The sequence below is a fragment of the Dermacentor andersoni genome, chromosome 5, assembly GCF_023375885.2.
Source record: "Dermacentor andersoni chromosome 5, qqDerAnde1_hic_scaffold, whole genome shotgun sequence".
In the NCBI taxonomy this organism is placed as follows: Eukaryota; Metazoa; Arthropoda; class Arachnida; order Ixodida; family Ixodidae; genus Dermacentor; species Dermacentor andersoni.
The window spans coordinates 48554462-48581952 of NC_092818.1; the positions used below are offsets into that span (position 1 = coordinate 48554462).

The following is a 27491-nucleotide window of genomic DNA, read 5'->3' on the forward strand; positions in this document are numbered from 1 at the left end:
GTCAATTCCCCATGTTAGCTGCGGGAATATATAGTTGCGCCACTTAGCATAAACTTGTCGACTAACTGCAGGTGCTTCTGAAGTTGCCGTGGCTGACTTACCGTCTTTTCCGCCCGTACTCTGTTTTTCTTGCCGCTTTTGTTTTTACGAGCAATTAGACTCGTGACACTTAGCAGGCAAGACGACACGAACAAAATCAAACACAAAGTTAAAGAAATAACTAAAAATAAACCTATTCTGTCTTACGTTAAATGGCGCATAAAAAAGCAAAACTGAATGAGTTTCAGCTGCTAAAGCATTGCTTCAAAAACACCAATTTTATTCACGTCACGGAATGGGTGTGCCTAGTGCGTGCCTGATGGCACACGTCACGTGGTCACAGAGACGCGCTTGGGCCACTGGTCGAACGTTCGTAGCATACCTACGGCACTGGCGCACTAGCAGAAGGTGCGAAAATTTCGTTGAGTTCTGTCGTGCGCCCTGATGGACAGCTGCCGCAATTTTTCATAAACGTATCTTCATCGTGACCAAAAGTGTGCCAAGTGTGCAATCAGGCTTTCGCCTTAACGTTATATAAATGCGTAACACATGCTTAGTTTTTCTTCCATTGGGTCCGTGTCCGGAGCAGGTACAGTTCTAGAAATTTCTGGGTCAGGGTATTTTAGAATCTAATGCTATCCGGCAGTTCCTTTTAACAATTACATGAAAACCAAGCGAGTGCTGTGAAAATTCATCGCGTCTCGGCTAGTCTGCGCCGAATCTCTAGTGCGGCCTCTCCAGGCGTCTGAAGTCCCTTGCATATTTTGCGGCATATGGAGTCTCCTTCTCACGCCAATACTTACCTTTATACCTACCACGGAAGTGTAATCTATCATTACAGCTCAGTTTAGTACTCCCCCTTAGTGTTCCTTTCCAAACGTTTCAGAAGCTTGCGAAGGTGAAACCATTTACATGTGTTGCGCAACCGTGTCGATTAACCATCATTATGTGCTGGCTGTGCGTAGTTTCACAATGACTCAAATCCTTAGTTATGGGAATGCCCTGATGTTATTCAACATGGATTGTACACAGCATTTCTGAAAAACGGCATTCTCCAAGTTTAAGGCATGGTGTTCGCTTGTGTCGCACTTTCTTTCGCCTCGCCCCTTTAAAGGAAATCTGAAATATTCAGCAAAAAGGAGCGCAGGCGTGGTCCGCTTGCGCGTCTTAGCAATAATGGTCTAAGTCACGCCACGAATGGACGTAAGACACTGTGGCGCTTGGACGCTAAGGTGTGGTACATGTGACGGGGCTCCTATGTTAGCGCGCTTGGCGACAGCGTTGCACGTCCTGCGTCAAAACGGTGCTAAGGGAACTTTGCTTCTGTAGCAAAAAGGAGCGTGTGGCGGCAGAGTTGTGCATCTAGAGTGCCGGATTCTGGGAAACTCTTTTCTTATACTTGCTACCATTTACTGTACCGTATCTGGAACCGAAAAACTGAAGCTGAAGCTGTGGAGAGATCTGTTCACACTACCTACTTGTCACGGTATACGAAATTAACTGCTTGCGGGAGAGTATCTGCCACGTCCACAGCTCGAGTATAGCCTAGCAGAAGTTCCGGGGTTGTGCTGCTCACAACGATAATTTTTCGAGAAACCCGCTGGCTTACAATTATTAGAATTCCCTGCTAAGATTCAACGTTCACGACGTCAATTGACTAGATAGCCTTGTGATAGCCGGGGCAACCAGAAACCGTGCTCAGAACCAATCAGTCAATAAATCAAACCAAATCAAATCTTTATTTTCCACCATCTTTATTATTTTCCAAATCTTTATTTTCCAACGAAAGCTGCCAGTAGGCGGCTTGTCGAGTCCGCAGCCCCACGTAATGAGCGGTGTTTGAGCGTCAGCAATGAAAAACAGTCAATAAACAAATGTAAACACTTGATCAGTGCAGAACAAAAGCAAAACACAATGCCTCGAAAAAATAAATAAACAAAAATAAATGCCAGGATAAGTAAATCAGTTTTATTCTTCTGCAAACATAGATCTAAGTTTAGCAGTGGAACAAGTAAATAAGTCAAAATTAGTGGATTGATAATAGTTTAAGAGTGATGGCAAATAATAACATAGGCGTTGGATGCCAGAGGTCAAGCGGGGTGCAACAACGTTCCAATATTCTCCATGTCTGGCAGCATAATAATGCTAATATTTTTCTAATTGCGCTAGTTTACCTAGGTTAGGTATGTTATTTCTCACTTCATATTTAAACCTAGTACTCAAACGATAGTTGTATAATTTATGAGCCGTGATGATATGCGCTCTATGAAAAAAACCTGCAGTTGCATTAAAATCAGCATTTTACACATGGCGTAGATGTCGTTTCTGCATAATGTAAATCTTTTGTAGGTTCAAGAATGTAGTTGTATTTCAGACAAGTTGGCAGTAGTTAACATGTGAATAGAAAAGAGAATTATAAATAAGTATTGTCAGTTTTGCAGAAAGGATGTATCTGAGACGACCAATTATTCCAGTTATTCGAGCAAGATTTTTTTACTGTTAAGTTCACATGAGATTCCTAGGGCATGTGTCCAGTAAATGTCACACCGAGGCATTTAAAATGGTCAACAATATCTACACGTTGAGATTTTAAAATAATATCGGCATGAGTAGGGGCTGGCTCACTTTTGGCCCGAAAGATCGCTGCTTTTGTTTTATTTTCGTTAATCTTCATAGAGTTATATAAGGACCAATGTTGCAGCTGAACTATAGTATAATTACAATTAGAGATAATGTGATCGAAATTACCACCATAAGAAAATATGGTAGTGTCATCTGCATTTATAATAAATTTCGCATTCTGATTAATATTAACAATGTCATTTATATATAGGTTAAATAGCAAGGGCCCAATATGCTGCCTTGTCGGACACCACAATGCACTGGAAGAACTTGAGATCGTGAGTTATTGATTCGGACAACTTGTCGCCGATGAGATAAGTATGAACGCAATAAATGTAACTCACACCCACGTGTACCATAAATATACAACTTATACAGCAAAACTTTATGATTTAATAAGTCAAAAGCCTTGGAGAAGTCGACAAGTAAGCCAATCACTATTTTCTTGCTTTCAATTTGTGTTAGAACATATTCCTTTTGGTGAAGCATGGCTAACTGTGCTGACATGTTCTTCCGGAACCCAAATTGGGGAGGTGTTAATACATTAGAGCTTTCAACGAGGTTCAAGAGCCTGCTGTGAATTATTTTCTCGAGAGCCTCTGAAAAAATTGGCAAGACAGATACCGGTCGGTAATTACCCAAGTCATTTCGATTCCCCTTTTTAAAGAGCACTACTACATTGGCAATTTGCATTTTTATTGGAAATCTTGATGTAGTCAGACAGATATGAAATATATTCGCAAGAACTGGGGCAAATACGTCTACGACATATTTCACAGCTTTCATTTGAATTTTGTCGATATCTCTACTGCTACTGTTGTTTAAATTTGTGTTTATTGAAATCACTCCGTGTACTGGGACTAGCTGCAGAAATAAAGGTTTATCATTCCTCATGTTCACATATTGACATGCACCTGGGGAACTATCCGATGTGCTCATGTTTGTAAAGAAAGCATTGAAAGCATGAGCCAGATCCGCCCCATGCAAATGATTACCCTTAATCGTAAGTTTTGATATGCAGCTACGACCACTACCGCGACGTAGTAGTATATTTAATTTGTCCCAAAGTAGTTCGCTCGGTACATTCTTGACATCCATGAAAGAGGAGAAGTACTCTTTACGTACAATGCGTAGTTTCTTGGTTAGCTGGTTCCGATATTGTTTGAAAATGGTCAAGTCGTCAGGATTACGAGTGTTGAGAAATTGTCTGTAGAGCCTATCTTTTGGTCTCATTTGCTGATAGAGGTCGCGTGTTACCCATGGTTTAAGAATTTTTCTATTTACTTGGCGTCTTTTAACAGAAAAGTGAATTTGGTAAAAGCATTTAAACATATCTAAAAATGCATTGTAGGCGTTGTCAGCATCGCCTGAATTGAGTACCCTGCACCAGTCTACTTGAAGCAGCTCATTTCTAAACGCGCTAAGAGTTGTGTCAGTTATTGGCTGGTGAAAGCTTTCAGCAGGGGAATGTTTAAGAACGCCGCCATCATTTCGGAAAAAGAAACAGGAAGATTGTAACTAATAGAGCATGATAAAGCACCAGCTTTTATCTCTAGCAACGAAAATTTTTTTATAAATATATCCAATACTGAGTGGAATTCAGTTGTTATTATTGTTAGTTCATTAATTACATTATCAAACCCAATTAACAGTAGAATATTGTTAAAATTTGTACTAGCAGGAGTACTGATTCACATATCAATGCTGTAATCGCCTGCGGCAACAAACAATGCACCTTCTCTCTACAACAAACGAAAGAAATCTTTCATAAAATTCAAGAAATGTGTGGATATGCCCATTCGGCGGTCGATAACAGACTGAATATAATACTTTATTTACACATAAAGATAACACATCGTAGCCAAGCTTCACAGTACTGAGAGTATCTACTAGTTCTCAGTTCATTTGTTCTAAAGTTAGAAGTGCAGCACCGCCTCCACGACCGCAAGGTCCATGGAGATAATGTGTATTATAACCTTCCATTCTGAAGATGTCACTCTCGTTTTTGCTCCATGTTTGACTGAGCATGATAGAGCAGATCTAATTTTAGATACTATGCTGTTCAAGTCACCTGGGTAGTAGAAATCGTGGTCATTCATCCTTGCATTTCTTTGCTCAAGAATAGCACTAGCTGGGCATATCATCTCGGCTGAAGGCGTCAAGGTCCTCGTGGCATCTAACGTGAAATGCGTTGGCCCCATTAGACATTCGCAATAGAAGCTTTCCATGCACATACCAAACATATTGATAGATGGATGAAGCAACCCATATATTTATCCATTTATAGAATAATGATAAAAAACTACTGAAATTCTGAGATTTGTCTGCTAAAGCGCAAGCATTGTTTGGCCCGGCAGTGACTTCGTTGTCGCTTAGCGTTGCTTACTTGCCTTTCCTAGCTCATGCACGTCTACCCTTGCCGCCGGTGGGAACTATCCCACAACCTTCGCATCATGCGAAGGTTGTGGCATCGTTACGCACCTGCGGTAAGTTGTTTTCTTCATCGACTTTCATTTCCATTTATTTATCGTTTCTTTATTTCTTGGTGACTTCTTAAGACATGACTAATAAAATCGAGCCCCTCGGATAACCCACTTCTTCTCGTATATATATATATATATATATATATATATATATATATATATATATGTATATATATATATATATATATATATATATATATATAGAGAGAGAGAGAGAGAGAGAGAGAGAGAGAGCGAGAGAGAGAGAGAGACTGTGGTGCAATGCAGCGCAACGACATGCCGTGTGATATTGCACTGCAAGGGACCATAGTAAACCCCTTTTCCAAAGTAGACCATTTCCAAAGGATTTCGGCACATTTTGCTCTCGGCGAAATACAAAAGCGCTGATACACTTATATTTATGTGCACGTTAAATAACACAGGCCGGTGTAAAATGGTGTACTCTAAACTACACGGAGCCTCATCATATTCTGTCTTTAACACGTAAAACTTGAGAATTAAATGATGATATTGCCGCGGGATTAGTAAAAGCGCGTGACATACGCACAAGTACATAAACACAATGTTGTCGTGGCTTCTGCTAATGCGTTCACACTCACGTGAAATCTGCCACTCCGCTAATGTCACTGTCACTCGTATCACTCTCACTGCTCGAATCCGAACTGAGTAAAATTAGAGGCCGTCAGGTTGCTAGAACTCGTCTTCGAGTTTCTGAACATGAGCACATGCCCGAAGCCACTTGTATGCCGTTACAAGAATGATGCTTTCATGCAGCAGCTTTTCGAGGGGGGCAAAGATGAATGTGGTATTGTTAGTAGCGACACCTTTCACCTGGCTCCATATCAGTTCTCTAGCATTGAACTCGCAAGGTTATGGAGCAGGCCTCACGACGTCATGACCAGCAGCCTTAGCGACAACATCCACGTGATAGACGGAAAACATCTCTTTGTGTTGGTTCACTGGACCCAATAACTCTGCCTTTAATTGGTGCTGAAAAATGCGACGTTCTTCTCCATGAACCAAGACTGAATGTCACTCTTTCCTGTTGAAGACGCTGCAACTTTCTCGAGGCGAACGCTATGCTGAGGAATGTTGCGCATTAATATGACACTACGCTCTTTGATGCTGGCAATAGCTGTTCAGTGAGTCACTTCTCGAAGTGCGGCCCATCCATTCACTTGTGATAGTCAGCAGCTCCTTTCGCTGCACAGAAAACGAGGCGAGCCGCATTTAAGAAGTTATCCAGCTACCGACGTGCAACAGAATCAGCCTGCCATCTTTGCCGCTTGATGTGCGAAGCCATGTTGTCAATCCTTGCCTAAAAACGTCTTCCCGTGTTGTTACGTTCACGTCCTCCTATACTTTCTTCTTTGTTTGCCGGCATTGACCCAAGTTTTGTCAGTGTAGTATATCGGTCTGCAAAAACACCAACAAAATATAAAAAAATAAATTGAAGCATCTCATTATATACGCATTTTCGCAAGATAGAAGCAATGAGATAATCGGCATTGTTCAGCTAATATGATCAAACAGTGTGCATGGACCGCTTGTTCGGGCTGCCCAACAACCAAGGCATATCATTTAATGCGTCGTAGAAATGACCAATTGTTCCCCTGCCGGAAAATGGGGGTAAGTGAAGCTTGTCCGGCGTACACCTTTCCTTCGTCATGGTTAGGTAACGTTCAGACAACGGCTCTGGATTGCTTCGACCTCTCGCTCCCTTGAGCTCGGTTTCTTCTTCTCAGTGCTGTCGGATTCTCTAGACGGGTGGCTTTAACGGCTGGATCGATGCGCCGTCAGCGAGCCCTTTCATGGGCGAGTTCTCGCCGCCGTTCGTTGAAGGCTACTCGTTCCTCGGGGGAACGCACAACACGTGGCCGTCCCATCCGTTTTCAGAGACGGAACTGGATGGAAACGGAGCCGACGCAGCGCGCGCGAAACCCTTTTCTGCTCTCTCTCCCTGGCTGAAGCTAAACGGCTCTGACTGGTTGCGCGCTTGGCTTAAGCGCGCGCCTATGCAGCTGGAACTCCTGTTAATGACTCACGCTCCCGCGCCGACGCAGCTGTCAACTCATCGAACCGTCCTTTCCCGCAACTGCTATGCTCTGGGAACAACTGGGTTTTTGCGTGACTACGACAAAGCCACTTGTGAGCTAATACAAGCTTCGCTTGAATACGCTGGCCATGTGAGTACCTGAGCGGTACCATTGCTACCGTCGAAATGCGATGATGCACCACGGTGAGGCTGCACGAAACAGCGGCGTTTGTAACTTCCACTTTAATGTGTGTTCCGTTGAAATAGTGTATGTACAGAAGTGGCAAGCAACAATGCTTGTGTTTATTTTGAATGCGCACACCGAAAGTTTGGATGCTACCATGTCCTCCCTGAAGAGTATTGGCCTGGACGTGACGGTGCGTCCTCTACGATCCTACGCAATTGCAGCCAAATGCACGTCGCATCTGCTACCTCTGGAGAGCAATGTTTTCATGGTATAGGTTCCTGGGTGAAACAAAAAAAAATACTTTTTTATCTACAGGCTACAAAACTTATAAAATGGACCGACTCTACGTACCGTTTTTCAATGCGAAGCTGTCGGACGGAACGCACGTACTGCCGTCTCCTCATGCTTACGTTGTCTCTCTGGAAGCGCGCACAATTTTTCTTCCGTTTGCGAAAGGAAACAACGATCTCATTAAGCAGCTTTTGCATCGCTCGCATGCTCATCTTTAGGCATGCTCATGTGACTGTCACTGGCCACATCTTGAGCGAGTTTTGCAGCTGTAGGAATTTCATTTCTCAGAAAGTACTGATGCACTTTTCTTCGTAAAGCTGCGAGGGAGAAACTGTCATGAAGTTGCAGTCTTTTCCTTCCGGTTTTCGTGCGCGTATTTATGGTTGGGAGAGGCGGGCGCTTGCGCTTTGGTGACATCAGGGTGTCACTATTTACGTCGAGCTTAATCCGAAAATGACTGCGTTCGCTAACACCAGTGATCTCGCTGACCTTCCGGCATGCGGCTCTCACTGACAGCTTGTCTTTACTTGCGCGTAAACGCTGTGCACCAGTTTCTTGGCCTGTAAGGACAGCTTCTGGCTTGAGAACTCTTGGCACGGCTGCAAACCTGTCCACTCATGGCACGCGGCGGACACCGTTTACGTCGATGAGCTGCAACCGGGACGCACAATCTTTGTTTGAAGGTGATGGAAAAGTGCTACGGACGCTGGAAAACCACAAAACCCGGAATAACGTGGAACGGAATTCCTTCAACTCCGTTGGATTTTTATTGAATAATTCACAAACAAATTGCGTAAAGGATAGTCGCCGGTAAATTTTGATTCACCCTGAACAGATATTTTTATTGTGGTGCTACATCTTGAGGAGCAGTAAAACAAGTGTGCTTCGGCTCTGTAGCCTTGGCCGTGCGGCCACAGAAGGTTGCCGCGGGCTGTATTTATCGAGAGTACGTGGCGTGCATGTCACATCATTTGACGCATGGCATGATACGATGCAACTGCTGCAGAGCGTGCCACTAATACAATAATATGCAACCACAATAAAATGTTTCCACGTATCGACGCTACACGCCGCGCATGTCATATCGCGTGACTCCTCGAGAGCTAGGACGCGTTTATAGAGCATTTTGAAGCACCATCTAACAAGCGCTGGCATGACGCTGTGGTACACTTTCTCAATCGCGCGCAGAGTGCCCGGGTTCTATCCCGGCCGGAACTGGGTATATATTTTTTCTCATTCCTAGCGATAGCTGTGTGGAACAACAGCGGTCGCGGCGGAGGCGGACAACATAGCCAACCGAATCGGCAATTGGAATTAGCCCATAGCAACCTGCGCTGTAATAATGCTGTGAAATGAATTGGAAACTAGCATTCTATGGAGATATTTGCTCCTTGTTACTGCATACGGCGACGCCATGCACGCGCCGTATCTTGAAACGGATCTGCGATGTGGACAAAGTGCACCGTCGCGCGGACCTCATGTTCAAAGCGATCTTTGAAGTGGACAAAGTGCGCCGAGTACTGGTAGCTTCGTATGCGCTCTGCTTTCGATGCTTCCTTCGTGTTGAAGCGAGAGGCAGCACGAAGGTCAAATCGCTCGATGGGGCTGCCGCGATTCCTCATTCCATCGTTTTGACGGCGAGTGTTTGCGGTTATCGAGCGAAAGGTGTGCTTCTTAATTTAGTTAGTAATCGAATGTTTACATCTTTGTACGGCCGATAAAACTACTATTCTTACTTCGTACAGCTGTATATTAATTTGCTGTCGCAATAGATGCTTCGCCTTTTGGACGAAACTGCGACTTTTTTTTCTAATTCTGTCGAGGGTTCGCGTTTGCAAGGAAAAATATTTTAGAAGTAACGCTTGGACACATTCGAAGGAATTTTTAAATTGCTGAACACGTTCCTTACGGTTCCCTCTCTGAGGCAATTTACAATAGAATGAATGGTTGCTCAGCATTTTCAGAATTTACTATTTTATAGGTAAATTTCAAGTACTTTAGGTTATATTTGATGCGATCGATTATTGCCAAAATACTATAGTTGTTTTCATATTAGTAGGAAACGCATCTCTAATTCTATGCGAGTTGCAGCGAATTTCTCGTAATATGTATTAGCCAGTAACCGAAGGCAGGTAAGTATTTTTCACCACCACCTCAATGTATATCCGAATGATTTGGTTACGTGGACGCATAAGCCTATATCTTAATGAGACGGCCAGCGCTTTGGCAATGGCGTCTACAGGTTGTCCGGCCATTCAAATTCTCACTTTATTAGCTTTAATCATAGTGAGAAGATTCAGGAGGCAAATGGTGCTGCGAGAATTCTCTATGCCGTCTGCAAAAAATCTGGTGGATTTCAAATAACTGTTGAGCCTTTAAACAACTGTTGAGCCTGTAAAGTAATCTATGTCAAACACGAAGACTATGTAGCTGTTGGTAGACCACAATGTCGCATATCCTATATCAAGGGACACTAAAGCAAAACAATTAACCAATTTACACTCAGTAAGTATGATCTGAAAACTGTCTTGTAGTTAGTTACACGATAATAGGTCGCTTATTCAAAGCAAAAATGAAGCTCAAATTTTCATTTCTTTTAATTTCGCCCAAACACAAGCTCCGGCACGTCACGGTGCCGTCAAGGATTTCAAAATTTTTCTTCTGTTTTAATCCTTGGCTTTTACGTGCGTTTGATTATGAGGCACGGCGTAGCGAGGTACTCCGGAATAAATTTAGGCACCAGGGGATTCTTAACGTGTCCCCAATGCACGGGACACGGGTCGTTTTTCATTTCGCCCTCCTGGAAATGCGGCCGCCGCGGGCCGGGATTTCTTCGTTTCGTATTTGGGACGCGTTGGTTCAGTAAAGTTCGTCAAACATGCCATAGTGAGCTTTTGGCTCTTTTAGTGTTGTCAGCCGTTACCACTAAACAATTACCTGGGCCCTAGCAGACGCTGTCAAAATCTCTGACGTCACAGTGAGCTGTTGCGGGAACAGGAAAGTGGCGTGGCCACCCGTCTTTTGTACATCTATTTTTTTTCTGGCTCAGCAAGTCTTCTCGTGGGAAAAGCGGAGTTCTTGTTATTGCGGAATGGTAGTTTACTGATACAGAATAAATTATTTTACCTCTCCTGAGTGTCCTTGTCAAATTTTATTTACAGAGGGCTGGTCTGGCTCTCTCACCAACGTATTCCTTTTGTAGCAAAGATGAAAGCATACATCTTTTTTACATTTGCAGTCCATAGTTTATTACTAGAAGAAGGCAAACCCGAGAGACACAATTTCACCTCTTCGAATTAAACTGCCCCAAATTTACTTACCTCGGGTGCCTCGTTTCTTGCGCACAGTGACGGCTAGCTTTACGCTGCCATCCGAGGTTTTCTTTCAGAATCACTGAGACTGAAACTCAAAATTAGGAACGTAAGATCTCAATTTCATTTGAAGGAAATTAATTTCTAATAGCTTTATTTTTTGTTTTAATTTTATTGCTATATTTACATATCATTCTTACCTGTGTATCTCTTTTGACTGTAACCTGCCTATTCTAAAATTGAATTTTCCTTACATTTCCGGTTTTATTTTGAGTCACGTGTTTCTTCGTCAATGCATATGAGTAAGTGCGTACCACCAAATCAAAGGGTCTACATCTACCGCCTAGATGCGTTCCACATTATGTGGAGCAGAGTCGACATTCAAGAAAGTTTTGTGCTGAAGACGACGGTTTGCTGTAACCGATACCAGACGAAACTATGTAATACTTACAGCTTGTATAAATATGCAACCAATTGGCTTTGCTTTTGGGCTCTATATAGCTATCATATCCATTCTGTTTCTGAACTGGTATAATTATCATCATGCTTAGTATCATCTATAACACAATCATCCTATATTATGATTTCAATTTGTTCCTACCCATTCTGCTATTCTATTGAACAATATATATTCTGCGATCTGCATGCCCCCCGATAGTTGCGCGCTTTCCTTTTAATTGAAACTGTTGTGTGTCAGGATCGTACCATAAAGTTTTCTGTTTTTTTTTTTTTTTCATTCTGAAGCAGAGAGCGTAAACTTTATTTTTTTTTCAGATCAATAAGATTTGAGTCCGGCGTCCTTTTAGTGTGTCTGGGCACCCGCCGCAGACGCCGTTCCGAGACCTTGTCTCGAAGCGGCTTCCTCGGCTCGCTGGACGGCCCAGCATTGTAAAAAAGCTGTCACCTTGAAGCAAGGAGACAGCTTTTTTACTCCCTTGTCTTAAGAGCTAAGTCGTGGTAGTTTTTGCCCTAGGTAGAATTCTCTCATGCAGCGCTGAAATGTAGCAAGAAAGTCATCTCTATTACGTTTCACGTGAAAGTATCTGTTTACGTGTGAAAATGTGTCATATCGTGATCGAGAAAAGAAATTATTTAAGTCACCACATTTTGTGCATTCTTCGTTGTGCACGTCGGCGCAGACAAGCCACAGCTGGTGGTGAGGCTGGGCAACCGTCTTCGCCAGAGCAGCATCCTCGAGAACCACGACGTGTACCTCGAGTGCAGCGTGGCCGCCAACCCGGCCGTAAGCGAGATCAGCTGGCTGTTCGAAGGCCGAGACCTGCAGACCAACACGTCCGCAGGCATCATCATCAGCAACCGCTCGCTCGTCCTGCAGAAGGTGAGGGACGATTGGCGTTACGACGTTTCCGAAAGAAAAAAAAAAGTTGTAGTTTTCACCGATGGACGAAGCATTGGCCGCAGGTATGATATTCTGCTTTGGTTATGCAGACAGTGTTCTAACTGCACGCGGGCGTGGCTTGTTGGCACGGAGCACTATACAAGGAATACCTGCTGGGCAGGAGGAACAGCACTCTTGTAGCGAGCGGGCGTCTCAAGACGCTGGCGAGCTGAAAAGCTTAGCCAGTGACCTCGCAAGTGCCGCAGCTCGACGGTGCATGATGTGAGATCGACGGGAAACGGTCGACGTTTGTTAGCGCCCAGCGAAATATTAGACAACGTTGACTCGACGTTTAGTGCTCAGACCAGAGCGTACACTTTGCGGCAGCTCGACAGGAACCTGTGCTCGTGGGCTACTTCGTGTGGCAACGAATATAAAGCTACGCGAATGGAGCTTCTGCACATGTCATGTAATGCCCGGCAGGTTTAGGCAGTTCGCTTTCTGGCGGACTAAATCAGCGTGGCTGGCTACTCGCGACGGGTCCTCATTTGACAAAACGCGGAACCCTAGAAAAAAGATGTACCAAAATATTCCGTTCAGTGGTGTATTTCATGCCGCAGTTTAATATAGGTGCTCCAATACGTGTAAGATTTTCATAGTTTCCTGCTCTTCAGGTTGCAGGGACGCGAATAAGAATGTGGGAATATTTCCAGGAGCGCAGCCACGTGTTCGTGTTGCCTCCGCAGCTTGCCGGAAAAAGTTGATCGACATTCCGGTGGCCTTGTAGTGCGCGTGCTCGCAGGGCTCATGACAGCAGTGGAAGGCTGCCCTATGTCCTCCAACGAGGCGATTAAGCGTAGCGCTGGCGACAGGTCCACTACGCTTCGTAGTTTTTCTTTTTTTTTTTTCAGCCAAACGCATTGCGTGTCTCCGAACACCATGTGGCACTCGACGCGCGAGGTGCGCATTTGCCGTGGAGCTAGGCAGGACGACAACAGCGTCTGCGCCAATGGCGCAAATGCGCTTCCAGTGTCCGTATAGTTGCATGAAAAAAAAATGTCGGCAGAGTTGATGATGTCTTGAAAGTGAAGCCAGGCTACTACATTCTTTTTCTTCATTTATGTGAGTTATGTAGTGCATAATGCGAGCAACAGCTCTGGCACAAGCAGCGGGGACTATACTCAACACAAGAGTAGTTTTGTCAACAATATGCCAACAGAGCCCATTACAAGAGCACTTTAATTCAGACAAGTCAAACGCAAGAAAATTTAAGGTTTCACACAGCAATTGGAAACGAATTTCAGTTTCTTCTGAGTTTGGGATGCATAATTCTGTAGTGCGGATGCTAGTGAATTTCCATTTTTGCCTCACTGGATTGAGGACGAAAGCTAAACAAAGGTAAGCTTATTCAACCAATATACGCTGTAAGTACATAAGCAATTATTTTTCTTCCGAGCTTGCGTCGGTGTAACTTACACAAGCGATGGACGCACCATTAATCACTGATAGGAACTGAAAACATCGCTTACTGCTCTCAGTGTTGTGCCGGACAGGGCACCACCACATAAAACACGGTAGATGGGTAGCTCGGAGCCAGAAAAAAACGTAAATTTCTTTTCAGCGTGAAAATTCAGCTCTACTTCCATCTTTGTGCCACCGATTTTAGGAGGAAGCACTATCGTCATGGTAAAGTTTGTGGCGGTTCAATGTATCATTAGTCATGCAAAAGGAATGTATTTTAGCTACAGAGAACGAGCTTTTAATTTTTTAAATATGCCAGTATTTGCGTTACCAAAGAGCGCGAGCGCATAACCTGTATGCAGTGCCAAGCGGGCGTGGCTCTCTGATTTGAAACCACTCGTAAGCGCTGGCTGGGTTGAGCCGTGCTGGTGAGACGCTGCGAATGCCGCCACCCTCTGGGGCTGCGGCGCCCTGCGCGGCCATTTGCTACGGCGTCACGTCGCGTTCTGTCTGGATTGTGATCAGCCTTTTTCCGTCGATGCAAAAGAGCGCCTGCACGAAGACCTTTGATCGAGGCACGTGCTTATAATCCCACGTGCCGAACGCCATCTGCAAAAAGCACCGCACAAGCTCAAACTCGTTGCAAGCAAGACGTGTGCGATTGAATCTGCTTTTTTTCGTGAGAGCTCGTGACCTTACTGTTTTGCTAGAAAACAGTGCCACGCGATTTTATCAGAACGGTATGACTTAGGCAGACGTGTTTCGATTGCCCTCGTTGCGTCTGCAGAAAGGCTGAGTTGTTTCAAGGAACATGCTCAAGGTGGGTGCCGGTGAATTGGAGATAAGGGGGCACTACGCCACGCGTATTGTATTGATGTATTATGATTTTTTTTACTATTTTCGGCATGTCTATCGCCTTTTAGCGAGTCCGTTCTTGACGTGAGTCTAGCATGAGCCTCGCGGAAGTGCACTTTCAATTTAGTCAAAAAGTGTTCGACATGGTGCACAGTTTCTTTATCTACTGTACTTCGCCTGCACCACTTTTCACAATGTCGCTTGACACAGATGGTCGCTCTTTCGCTTGGTTTCAGGATTATAAACAACACAAAGGAATGAAGGACCACGAAGGGGCTAGAAACGATTGAAGATTTCTGTCTCCCTTTCTCTTTTTCTCTGTGTGTGTGTGCGTACGTGCTTGCGCTTGTCGCTCGATGTGAAATTTGCAAAGAAAATGGAACTAACTCGGTCACGTGGCCAGCCTGCTGCCAGGTACGTTTTATTTCTTTTTATTACCTGCTTGCGAAACGGCACTTCTACGAACGTCCTATGTTTTCTTTTTTTTTTTTTATATAGCCTGCAGTGACCGACCTCTTGTGTCGTATGTTTGATGCTGTTTTTTTTTTGCTAAATCTTTATAAGGGTTAACCATAATTGACAACGAGGCATTCAGGCTTCACCGGTGATCTTGTGTTTTCCGTCAGTGCCTTTATAACCATTCGTGTAGCTGTTAACTGGACCCATTTTATTGTAGCTACCACCGTAGCCACGAAAGTCGGCAAATTATTTCCGGGAATGAATTTCGAGAGCATCAGGTGGGCCATCTTTAACAGTGAAAATAGTCTAGGTTTCAGAAGTCGCCATACTCACGCACGTGTACACCGACTCAAAGTGGCTGCACACTCAACCAGGCTTCATAGGCATGAGATAGAACGTATTGTGTGACAAAGCGTGGGAGAGGGCGATGTTTTATTATCAAGAACGATGTTTTCCGTATCGAATGCCTTGGCTAAACGGTTACCTTCAGCAGACGAATAACTTATCCAGTCAGCATGCTACGACGCTTTCACCAAGGTCCTGTTTGCCGTCTGTCTCGAATAAAAAAGTGTCACAGTTTCGCCCTACAGGCGAAGCACTGATTGCGAATGCAAATTATGAGACATCTATATGAAGTAACGTTAGTCGATTTAGGAGCTGCATAAACTGCTGTAAACACCAGCTTACTGACTAAGTTAACAAGCACGTTGCCACGTGCTCAGGCAAACACGAGCACAGTTCACTCAATGACCGCGGATACTCTCTGTCGGAACGCTGGCGTGGGGTCGGCAGCAGGGGTGAGCAAATTCCCCTTCGTTCTGCCTCTCACTTCAACGCGAACTACGTGGATAAGAACACAGTGCACACAAAGCCATTAGCTATATCCGGTCAGCTAGCCTCCGAACCCAGCGTAGATTACCTACAAGAAAGGACACGCTCAGCCGCCGCAGCTAGAATACGTACAGGAGGAGATGCGCAATAACCTACCCCCTCCCCTCACTCCTTACGCGCTTGGGAAGACCGCGCGCAAGCACACGCCGCTGCATCAAGCCACCACACTTCTCGACTCAACCTCGCAAGCTTTCGCTCGCACCTACAGCTAAACGGGCGGCCGCCATGTTAACCTACTTGGCCTTTATACATAACAAGGCAGAAATGGGCATACACCCAAATATCACTTGAAGATTCAAACACAACTTCAACGGAGCAATGGAACATGTCAGTCCAGAATCTACAAACACAAAAGTAAGTACAAAGAAAAAATGATAGGATACTTCTGCGACCTTCAAGAATTGCTATTATTATTTGATATGAAAACACACATATGCACACCAAGAGAGAAATAAGGTCACAACCTGAGTTCAAGCCAAGGTGTTTCTTTGAAGCAATTGCAACGAGAATTTCGATTCCTGCCAACAAATCAGATACCTTAAAGCGTTTCCCGCATCTTACTGGGCCATATGAACTCTTGGTCGCTTGTTACGCTTTGGAGTAGTGTTGAGGATTTTTGTTAGAAGGGTAGTAATTCTTCACCAAACATTTTATTCGATCCAAAAAATGTCCTGAATGTTAATCCAGCCCATGTTTGCTAAATTTGGTCCCAGTTGCGTTAACACATTTCTTTCAGGGCGGTGGGGCAAATTCTGCGTTGTTCGCAAAACACATTTACCCTAGTCCGGATCGCTTGCGTACGTAATTTAGTATTAAAGCAGTAATTAATTCACGCACTTGCAACTTCGGCTATACAATACCGAATAGGTGGCCTTAATATTAAAGAAATATCAACAAGGTGCCTTGTTTAGTTCAACAAAGACTGTGAGAACACCTGCTACGGACATCGTGTAACGCATGGTGGAAAAGGAGGTTTTATTGATTGTTCGCAGCACTTCAAAATAGGCCAGGAGCATTAAAACTTGCCCATGAATTGCTCTTAACATGATGTGCATTTCCTCGAAAGGTGAACTTGGTGTACCGTAGTGTATTCTCAGGACATTCTAAATCATAGCTGGGACATTCCAAATCATAGCTTGTTTCAAGCACACTTTCAAACACATGCCTAAGAAAATATTGAACATGCTGCTCTATTCAGTCAACACCCATTCATAAACACTGAAAATTATCGTAATAGTCCCCCCTATTATCGCTAGCTTTGATCTCGGTGGTTATTGTAGGTATGCCAAAGCTACGCCATAAATTTAACACCGTTCGTAAAGTACGCTCGTAACGCTTCAGAGCGCATTAACACGCATGGTATTACAAGGGCCGTAATGATTTCAATTTCAACTTTGCCTAGACATATCTGATAACGTTCCCCTTCTTCTCGTCATATCTAAATTGGCAGTAACGCAGTCTACCCACGCAACCCTGGGAAATATAGCTAAGAGGACCATATAGCGATTTCAAGCACTTCCTAAAGAATTGTTTTGCAAAACTTTATGTTATACATATGCATTTACGTTCGCGTGTGGATTTGATATTCTTTTCCACATTTTTTTCAAGTTCGATCGCAGTGGCATTTCTATTTATGCAGGCGCAGCGGCCTCAATGCGATTCGATTCCTAAAACGCTCTAATAACGCTCACAAGCGCTTTAATACGTAATTTATCGATAAGGCTGCACGTTAAACTTTGCGTGCACATAAGCAATAGTGTGGTTTTTATTTTCCCTAAATATAAACTTCGTATACCGTATTATTTCTTCGTGAAACTGAGAAACATACCGTAAAATAGGCATTGAAGACTTTCCAACACTTGCTAAACAGATTTTTTGCAAAGGCTGTGTATAATTCACACGTATTTAAATTGGTACGCATATTTTGCATAGCGTTCCCAATGTTTGCTAAGTTTTTTCTGGTTGGCATGTGTAGGTATGCCAGGGCACTACACAAACTGTTGTGGTAATCGTAAAACACACGGACAACGCTCCAGAGTTTCTGCGTAACTCATTATATGCTAACACCGCAATGAACCCACACACTTTTTCACTTTGCCTGCGCATTACCGTTAGCTTGCTCTTTAGTTTGGCGAAATATAAGCAAAGTGCCTTGTTTAGTTTACCGAAGATAACCGGGACAGCCAGCTACGAATCTGCTATATTGCATGGAAATAGCAAAAGGACGAGGCTTTCATAATTTTGTGCAACGCTCCTAATTAAGCCACACATATGAATGGTTAGACTCACATTGCACTTAATATGCCCTTACTTTCACCTCATCTGAACTTGGAATCTTACATACCAACTCATGTGCTCATACACTCATATACCAACTGATACAAACATTCATCATCAGCCTAATCGCCTACGGCACGAGCTTCTTAGATATGAAGAATAGGGGAATATACTAGTTGAACACATTGATACGAAGGACGTACAAATTGGCAATAAAACTACCACCCACCACGTCAATAGGAAACCTGCTGTAACTAGTAATACATAATGCCTGGCTCACAAGAGGAGGCAAATTGAAAGACTCAAACTCACCTCTGCCGGTAGAAGTCTTCTTAGAAGACTTGCATATAACCTCTCGACGAAGAACACAACCGTCCAAAACGAGTACTCCCGACCATCAGAGCAAGGATACACGAAGCACCCATAAGAACAAACATGCACCCAGAATACAACAAATAAAGAAGACAAGCGAGAGCCACCGCTCTGCAAAAAAAAAAAAAACAAAAAAAAATACTGAACAATGAAAGCAATAAGGCAGTAGGGTACACGCGCGCCGCAAGATACAAGCCAGGGAGATATGTTACCTGCGTAACCAACAAGCCGAATGAAGAGATAGCAGTAAAACACGTTGTGGGGCTAGTTGGTGCATATCTTTCAATAGGTGAAGCGCCAATAGTGACGGCGCTCAAGAAGAAATACAGACAGGACAAGGCGCTACTTGCAACTGTTTATTGAAATCACAGGTGGCTGATTATATAGCCACGAGGAGAGGGGAACGAAAAAAGAGGGACACTGAATATGTGAGTGCGCACGTGCGAGAACACTGAGGATAAAGGGAATCACGCTTAATCGAAATCTAAAACCTATCTAAAAACATGCTTTCATTCGTGTATATATTCAACGACGGGGCACTGACACAGTTGTCCCCTCTTTTCTTAATCTCGTTGGCCTCCAACAATTCACGCGCAACAGAATCTTTACTTTTATACATGATTGTCGTATCATGAAGCCTTGCTTTACATACTTGTTCATCCTCATTCCCGCAGGCCTTGCAATGAAGCGGCAAGTTTGAACCATATCCATTTTTCAATGAAAGCTTATGCTCCCGCAGGCGTTCATTAACACATCGGCCAGTTTGGCCGATATACTATTTTCCACACTGCAGTGGTATGTGGTATACTACCCCTTCTTCACACTTAGCAAAAGGGTTTGTATGTTTAATAGAACACCTTACTTTTTAGAGTCATCCGGACCAATCAGGCGGCACAAAGTAGCAAGTTTTCGCGGCGCCGAAAAAACCACAGGAATTTTTTGTTTCATGGCGACGTGTTTCAGATTATGCGCCACTTTATCAGAATGTGGTATCACCACCGCTTTTGCTTTCTTTTCGACTGTTTGACCTTCTTCACTTCTTTTTCTCGCTTTTTTCAGTTTTTTCAATAACGCCTCCGAAACTGCGCTTAAAACCAAGCAAGGAAAACCAGCCTTCCTCAACTTCAAAATCTGGTCGTCAAAGCTTGCTTGTGCCTTATGAGAGCACGATTTTTTCAGCGCGGATTCGAGGCACATAGTGGCTACTGCTCGTTTAACAGTCTTGGAGTGTGTAGACTCACACGGCAACAATTCTTTGCGGGCACGGGGTCGGTACATCCAGCAGGAGCCTTCGTCAGTAAGGGTTATGTCAAAATCTAAAAACTGCAGGCTGTTATCCTTGGCTACTTCTAAAGTAATATCTAAGCCTTTTCCTTGCTGATTAAAAGCAGTTAAAATGCCCTGCACAGTACGCGAGTAAATCATGGGAGATCGTTCCGTCAGTAAAATTAAAAAATCGTCAACATACCTAAATACCTTGAGCCCTTTGCCTCCGTCAAACACCTTCGATAGCGCTCTGTCGATGCCCGCAAGGAAAACGTTGCAAAGCACGGGAGCCACGCACGAGCCAATACAAATTCCATTCTTTCGCACATAGAAGTGGCCTTGAAAACACACAGCTGTTGAGCACAAATAAAACTCCAAGAGTGCCATGAAGTTATCCACGGAAATTCGTGCGGTATTCTGAAAGGATACCTGCCCGTTCATCTCAATGCAGCTCAGGACGGCAGCTAACAATTCTTTTTGCGGAATAGAATAAAAAAGGTGAACAACATCTATTGAAAACAAGCATCCTATCGATTGGGATTGGCTCTACAAGCCATCCAGAAGAATTTCAAGGTAACGAAACTCAAGCCAATTAAGGAAAAGAGCCGTGTCATATCTTTGTGTGAAGACCTTGAACTACAGAAGCTCGCTAATAGCGTCCATAAATGTAGGAAAAACTGTTTAAATGTATTTTTTACTGCGAAAATGCACAAAGATGATATACCGTTCAGATGTATTGTGAGTGAAAGAGCTTCCTGGCAAAACAACGTTAGCCGCTACCTTCTAAAGCAGCTTAATACGTTGGTTATAGATGACCCATTCATGGTAAAAAATAGTTTTGACATCATAGCCTTTTTACGTGATTCCCAATCGATAGGATGCTTCTTTTCAATAGATGTTGTTGACCTTTTTTATTCTATTCCGCAAAAAGAATTGTTAGCTGCCGTCCTGAGCTGCATTGAGATAAACGGGCAGGTATCCTTTCAGAATACCGCACGAATTTCCGTGGATAACTTCATGGCACTCTTGGAGTTTTATTTGTGCTCAACAGCTGTGTGTTTTCAAGGCCACTTCTATGTGCAAAAGAATGGAATTTGTATTGGCTCGTGCGTGGCTCCCGTGCTTTCCAACGTTTTCCTTGCGGGCATCGACAGAGCGCTATCGAAGGTGTTTGACGGAGGCAAAGGGCTCAAGGTTTTTAGGTATGTTGACGATTTTTTAATTTTACTGACGGAACGATCTCCCATGACTTACTCGCGTACTGTGCAGGGCATTTTAACTACATTTAATCAGCAAGGAAAAGGCTTAGATTTTACTTTCGAAGTAGCCAAGGATAACAGCCTGCAGTTTTTAGATCTTGACATAACCCTTACTGACGAAGGCTCCTGCTGGATGTACCGACGCCGTGCGGGCAAAGAATTGTTGCCGTGTGAGTCTACACACTCCAAGACGGTTAAACGAGCAATTGCCACTATGTGCCTCGAATCCGCGCTGAAAAAATCGTGCTCTCATAAGGCACAAGCAAGCTTTGACGACCAGATTTTGAAGTTGAGGAAGGCTGGCTTTCCTTGCTTCGTTTTAAGCGCAGTTTCGGAGCCGTTATTGAAAAAAGTGAAAAAAAGAAAGAAAAGGAAGCGAGGAAGGTCAAACAGTCGAAAAGAAAGCAAAAACGGTGGTGATACCACATTCTCATAAAGTGGCGCATAATCTGAAACTCGTCGCCGTGAAATACAAAATTCCTGTGGTTTTTTCGGCGCCGCGAAAACTTGCTACTTTGTGCCGCCTGATTGGTCCGGATGACTCTAAAAAAGTAAGGTGTTCTATTAAACATACAAACCCTTTTGTTAAGTGTGAAGAAGGGGTAGTATACCACATACCACTGCAGTGTGGAAAATAGTATATCGGCCAAACTGGCCGATGTATTAATGAACGCCTGCGGGAGCATAAGCTTTCATTGAAAAATGGATATGGTTCAAACTTGCCGCTTCATTGCAAGGCCTGCGGGAATGAGGATGAACAAGTATGTAAAGCAAGGCTTCATGATACGACAATCATGTATAAAAGTAAAGATTCTGTTGCGCGTGAATTGTTGGAGGCCAACGAGATTAAGAAAAGAGGGGACAACTGTGTCAGTGCCCCGTCGTTGAATATATACACGAATGAAAGCATGTTTTTAGATAGGTTTTAGATTTCGATTAAGCGTGATTCCCTTTATCCTCAGTGTTCTCGCACGTGCGCACTCACATATTCAGTGTCCCTCTTTTTTCGTTCCCCTCTCCTCGTGGCTATATAATCAGCCACCTGTGATTTCAATAAACAGTTGCAAGTAGCGCCTTGTCCTGTCTGTATTTCTTCTTGAGCGCCGTCACTATTGGCGCTTCACCTATTGAAAGGAAGAGATAGCAGCTGCATCAATAATTGCTAGGGACAACATGGTGGCCGAACAGGTCGTCATAGCAATGGCCATATGGACCTGCTAATGGGACATGCCGGTCATCGTCGTGACAGACTCGTCGGCAGCTTGTCGCTATTTTCAGGCACAAAGAATTAGAAAGACCGCAATCAGCATCATCAAGAACGCATAAATCCCTGAAACCTAGATTGCTTGCACCCCGGGCCATGAATCATTGGTGGGAAACCAGGCGGCTCGTGCCGCCGCACCAGAACATCTACGCCGAGCAACCACACTGGGACATCGTTTGCGGCCAGGTCAAGGCAAAGTGATACGAAAGAAATAGTGCAACATTTTATAACATTGCAACAAGTACTGGCGGGAATATCTGCCACCACATTGCAAGCTGAACAGAGAGAAAGCCGTCATAGTACGCAGACTTAAGATGGGCAATTACCTCCACCGGGCTCTATTACACGCGATGTACCACTCAACTTATGGACCGTTTTATTGAGGGCGCCGCCATTTTGCGATCACAGCACCGTCTATCCTCTGGCGCCATGCTGGTATGTGGGATCGCTATGGAGAGTGCACGGTGAACGTGCTGTTGACGATGAGTGGCAAGTTTAGTGCTTTAGCGAGAGCTGTCAAAAAGTTGCTTAGATTGGAAAAGTTTGTAGCGTGTCGTCACTAAGCTTTTAGCTTTGATATATCCGCAATATCCAACGGCAGCGGTCCTAGAGGCGTTCCCGCAGCTCTGCCCACGATTCAAATAGAAGGATAGTCAAGTTTGAACATCGTCGATACGTAACGTATGCATGTAACGTGTTATTATTGTATGCCGAGCCCCGAACTCTATTAAGGTACCACTCAAGCCACAACAATCACAGGCGTCTCCATGCGTCAGGCGGTGTGCCGCACCAGCGTACATACCAACCCAATTAACTGCGAAGCTCCCAGGAATCACGTTTTGATAGCTTTCATGCTCCTAAAATTTTCACGGTACGATTTTCTAAGCGTTGTTTATCTGGCACGCGGGCATCAAGCTTTACAAAATAAATAACTGGAAAATAACTCGATCGAAAGGGCTGCTAACATGTATAAAATCGGCTGATGCTAGTGGCTGCGAATATGCCACGATCAACCGGACGCACGCGACGCATTGAAAGATTACGCGCGTTCTTAGGTCTCGAATTGTGCTTGTGCGTGCAAGGGCACCTCGCTTACTCGAGAGAGCCAAAAAACGAACAGCTATTCTTTGAAGCTGCAACTTGATCATCTGTAGTAATACGGGGCGCGATGAGCGGCGTCGAGAGCTTGCCGGCGAGATTCGGAAGCAGGGAAGAGCCCATGTGAACTATAGGGCCGGTTGCACACGGTAGGCATGGCTTTGTTTACAGAATGGAAACGAACACACCTTTGTTTCTTTTAGTTGGCACGTACTGTTTTCATAATACGTCCTCGATTAACTTCGGCCAGAACGTTGGTTGCCAAGCATGATAATCTTAAAACACGTCTGAACAGAATAAGTGTAATGTTTGTGCACGAGGAAATAGTTAACTTTGCCCATTCACAATAGATGACCGACTCGAATACGCGCCTTTATTTCATATCCCAATTTGGTCATGGGAGCCGAGTTCAGAATTCGTCGCCGAGCGCTCACTGAGGACAAAACCTTCTGAACACACATGCGATGGCATGAAGTCGTTTCTGTTTATACTGACAATACAAAGCGGACGTTTCTCTGCTATCCCGCCGACGGTGTCCACGAAGTCGCCGCGGCTGAAGATGCACTTCACGCTTGCTTCCGAAAGTTATTTTTGCAACCGAATACAGTGGAGTGGTAGCCCGACGACCTTCAATCACCTGACATCGCAGAAATCTCAGACAGAACACGTTAGAATAGCGCTAATTCGCAATGAAACTGCTACGATTCCAGGCTGCCGCTGGGAGAAAACGGAATCTGCACTTACCAGTGCGAGGAGGAGGGTAGTGCGGCGCGGTGGTTCGAGGCTACGTTCCTCCTCGCCGATGAAACGGTCTATAGAAGAGACTGCCAATTCTGCATTACGCCAAACACCCTTCACCACATGGTCTGGGAATGCAAAAGGAACCCGCGGACAACGCCCACCTAATCACGAATAGAAGACCAGTGGGAGGCCCAGCTGACAAGCCCAAGAGCTAAGGACCAGCTATGGCTGGTGAACAGGTCAAGGCTCTCAGCACAGAGCCACAGCTGCCTGCAATATGGTGGCCGCCCACCTTCCGGCATTTACAGTTTGGTCTCCGAAATAAGTTTATTTACTCACTCGGAAAACATTCCGAATAACGACTGCAAGAAAGTCAGGAATGTTTCAATATCTAATGTTTTACAAAGGCTGTTACTAACTCACACAAATTAAACATATAGAGTGCGTCATATAAAACCTCAGTCCTACTTTAGAGATATATAAAAAAAACTTGCTTCGCATAGTTTACTGGGAAGATCGGGAAAGCCAACTACGCGCATCGCATTATATAGCGCATGAAAAGGGGGACAAAACATCTATTTGTTATGTATTTTCAAAGCAAATAATTAACCTATCCGCTTGCGATTTTCAATGCACGTCACACATAAAACGGTCGTAATTTCTTTTAAATACGGGATTGCTGTCGTTCTTGTTCTTCCCAAGGAAAATGGAAACTTTATAGGCATTTAAATAATGCTTATTCACTTGCTAGAAACAAGGGTTTAGCTAGTTTCATGAAATCTTTTATCGGCGCACGCACTTCAATTGTTCTCTATCAAATGGCTGCAACATTTCGCATGTTTGCTCAAAATGTAAACATCATCAGTAAACCTGTCTTTTTCTAAAAACCGTCAGAACTGGCAATTTCTTTACATAGTTTAGGTAAATTGTGTCATGACTCGCAAAAAGAAGTAAAAGCAAAGAAGCCAGAAGCCGTTTTATTCATTATAAATTTAAAGTCAATATGATATAACTGCACATTGATACCAACCCAGTTTACTTTGTATGTATTCAGCATTAAGTAATTCAGTGTTCATTTAGCGTCTGATTTAGCATGGAACCTGCAAAATAAAGCCACAAGTAGTCAAGCGTGTAGGACACTGTTTCATTAGGCGCAACATATATTTCGACAATTCTGCCACAATACATTTAGCTTAGAATATCTATTAGTCCGTTCAAAATTATATGATGCATCACAAATAGCTGATAAATACCTGGCATACCTGATAAAGAAGCTTGAATATCTTCGGAAAAAAATTGCCTGTTTTATAAAAGAAATTATGGGGTTTTACGTGCCAAAACCACTTTGAGGCTCGCCGTAGTGGAGGACTCCGGAAATTTTGACCTCCTGGGGTTCTTTAACGTGCACCTACATCTAAGTACACGGGTGTTTTCACATTCCGCCCCCGTCGAAATGCGGCCGCCGTGGCCGGGATTCGATCCCGCAACCTCGTGTTCAGCAGCCCAACACCATAGCCACTGAGCAACAACGGCGGGTGCCTGTTTTAAAGCGAAATTTTTTGTTTTAGAAGATGCAGCACAATAGATATTATAGCATAACTAAATTTGTTGTCTTATTTGGAATTATGCAGACTGCTGTCTCTTCAGTTTCTTTTTAACACAGTATTTGATTGTGCATTCTAATGCTGAGCACTTATCAAACCAGCCCACTGAGTGTTATCGTGTCGGTATCAGATATTTAACATAGAACAGTTCTTTGCCCAAAGTAACCGGTTCTTACCTTTGTCCTTGTTATGAATCATTGGAATCGACTACCAGGAGACATTGTGTGCCTCACCGAACATGACGAGTTGATTCACAGATTCAAGAGTCATTTTGGGGGGTTAACGCTTATCTATGCATGCATACTTGAAGCGCAAATAAACACGGGGATAGATCAAAGGAAGACCAAGCGAATGGCTAGCACTCTTCCTATCTGCTGTTCTTATCATGTGTCCTCGTGTTTTTTTTTTTCGCTTGAAGTCAAGTGCGCATTCTCACATGCTCACCCAAATTCCAGCTCTTATGCCTCATTTTTTTATATAAGCTTGCATTACTATGTTTAATTCTGCATAAGCCTTGTATTTCTTGTAGCGTTCAAATTTGTATTCTTTTATAAACGTGAATTCTAAGCATAGCTAGATGGTTGAGTGTTGTATTGGCTGTCTTAATTCATTGTCAATTGTCTGTTTGAATAATTTAAGTTGACACTATAAAACATGTGTTTCGTATAGGCAGCAGGAAGACCTAACAATAGTTTGGATTTCAAATCTTCTTGATAGGAACGACTAGGCGAACGTTAACTAACGTGCACTGATCAATTTCTCGTAGCCAACGCTTTCTCCGGCGTGTATGCGTTAGCTGTTACAGTTTTTCTTATGACCATGTGGAACAAAGCAAATTAAAGTAAATCGATTCTTGACAATCGACGTCCGACCTTATCAAGTAAAATGGCGCATAAGGCCGTGAGGGTCCTGTCAAGAAAACAACGAACAGACTTCTTTATTAACACCTGCAGAGTAACTATGCGGTTATCTGGGGTAGCAGTGGAGCAGTGTCTGTCGATAAGTGGCGGATAGAATTGCCCGTTTCGGTTGGTGCGTTTTTATTAGGGCGGAACGAGAAAAAAGAAGTGCTCGTATACTTACATTTAAGTGCACAGTAAGAACTACAGGTGGGGCAGTTTATACAAATTCCTGCACTACGTCATCCCTCATATGGCATCCAGCGCAGTTTCTGAACGTAAAAACCTTAATTTTCGTTTATGTGAGGTTATATATAGCCATTTCGGAGTAACGGGAACATAACAAAAGCATTTGGTGATCTTATTTTGATTCCTCCGTCCGGTTTTGACTTCCATTCACTAGATAACTGTCTTGAGCTCGAAGCCTTTCTTTAGCATTTTCTTTTTCCGCAACCCACATGGTCCCTTTCCACTTTCCTAGGGCAGCCAGTGAGGATCTTCAGCGATGCTTTCCATTTACGAGCCTAAGTTCGCTGAAAATTACATTGCATTTTCTTGTTTGGTTTGCTTACCTCAGATGCTATTTCTGCGATGTTAACATTCTTTAGTAGCGTAACCTGCAGTGACCTGCCCTACTGTGCGTGAACTGTGTTGTGTGTTGTGTGCTCTGCTTTATTCTATGAAATTTGTCATCTTCCTATTTCTTTCCTATTTCCTCACATTCTTCCTGTCTACCAT

At 43.7% G+C, this 27491-nt stretch overlaps 1 protein-coding gene across 1 annotated transcript in view; it reads left to right on the forward strand.

Annotated features, from left to right (window-relative positions):
- The window catches only part of LOC126530360 (nephrin-like), a 414009-nt gene that overhangs the window by 297348 nt on the left and 89170 nt on the right, over positions 1–27491 (forward strand). Inside the window, exon 6 of the mRNA XM_072288314.1 lies at positions 12108–12307. Within this exon, the coding sequence (XP_072144415.1) occupies positions 12108–12307 (200 nt within the window). The remainder of the gene's footprint in view (positions 1–12107; positions 12308–27491) is intronic.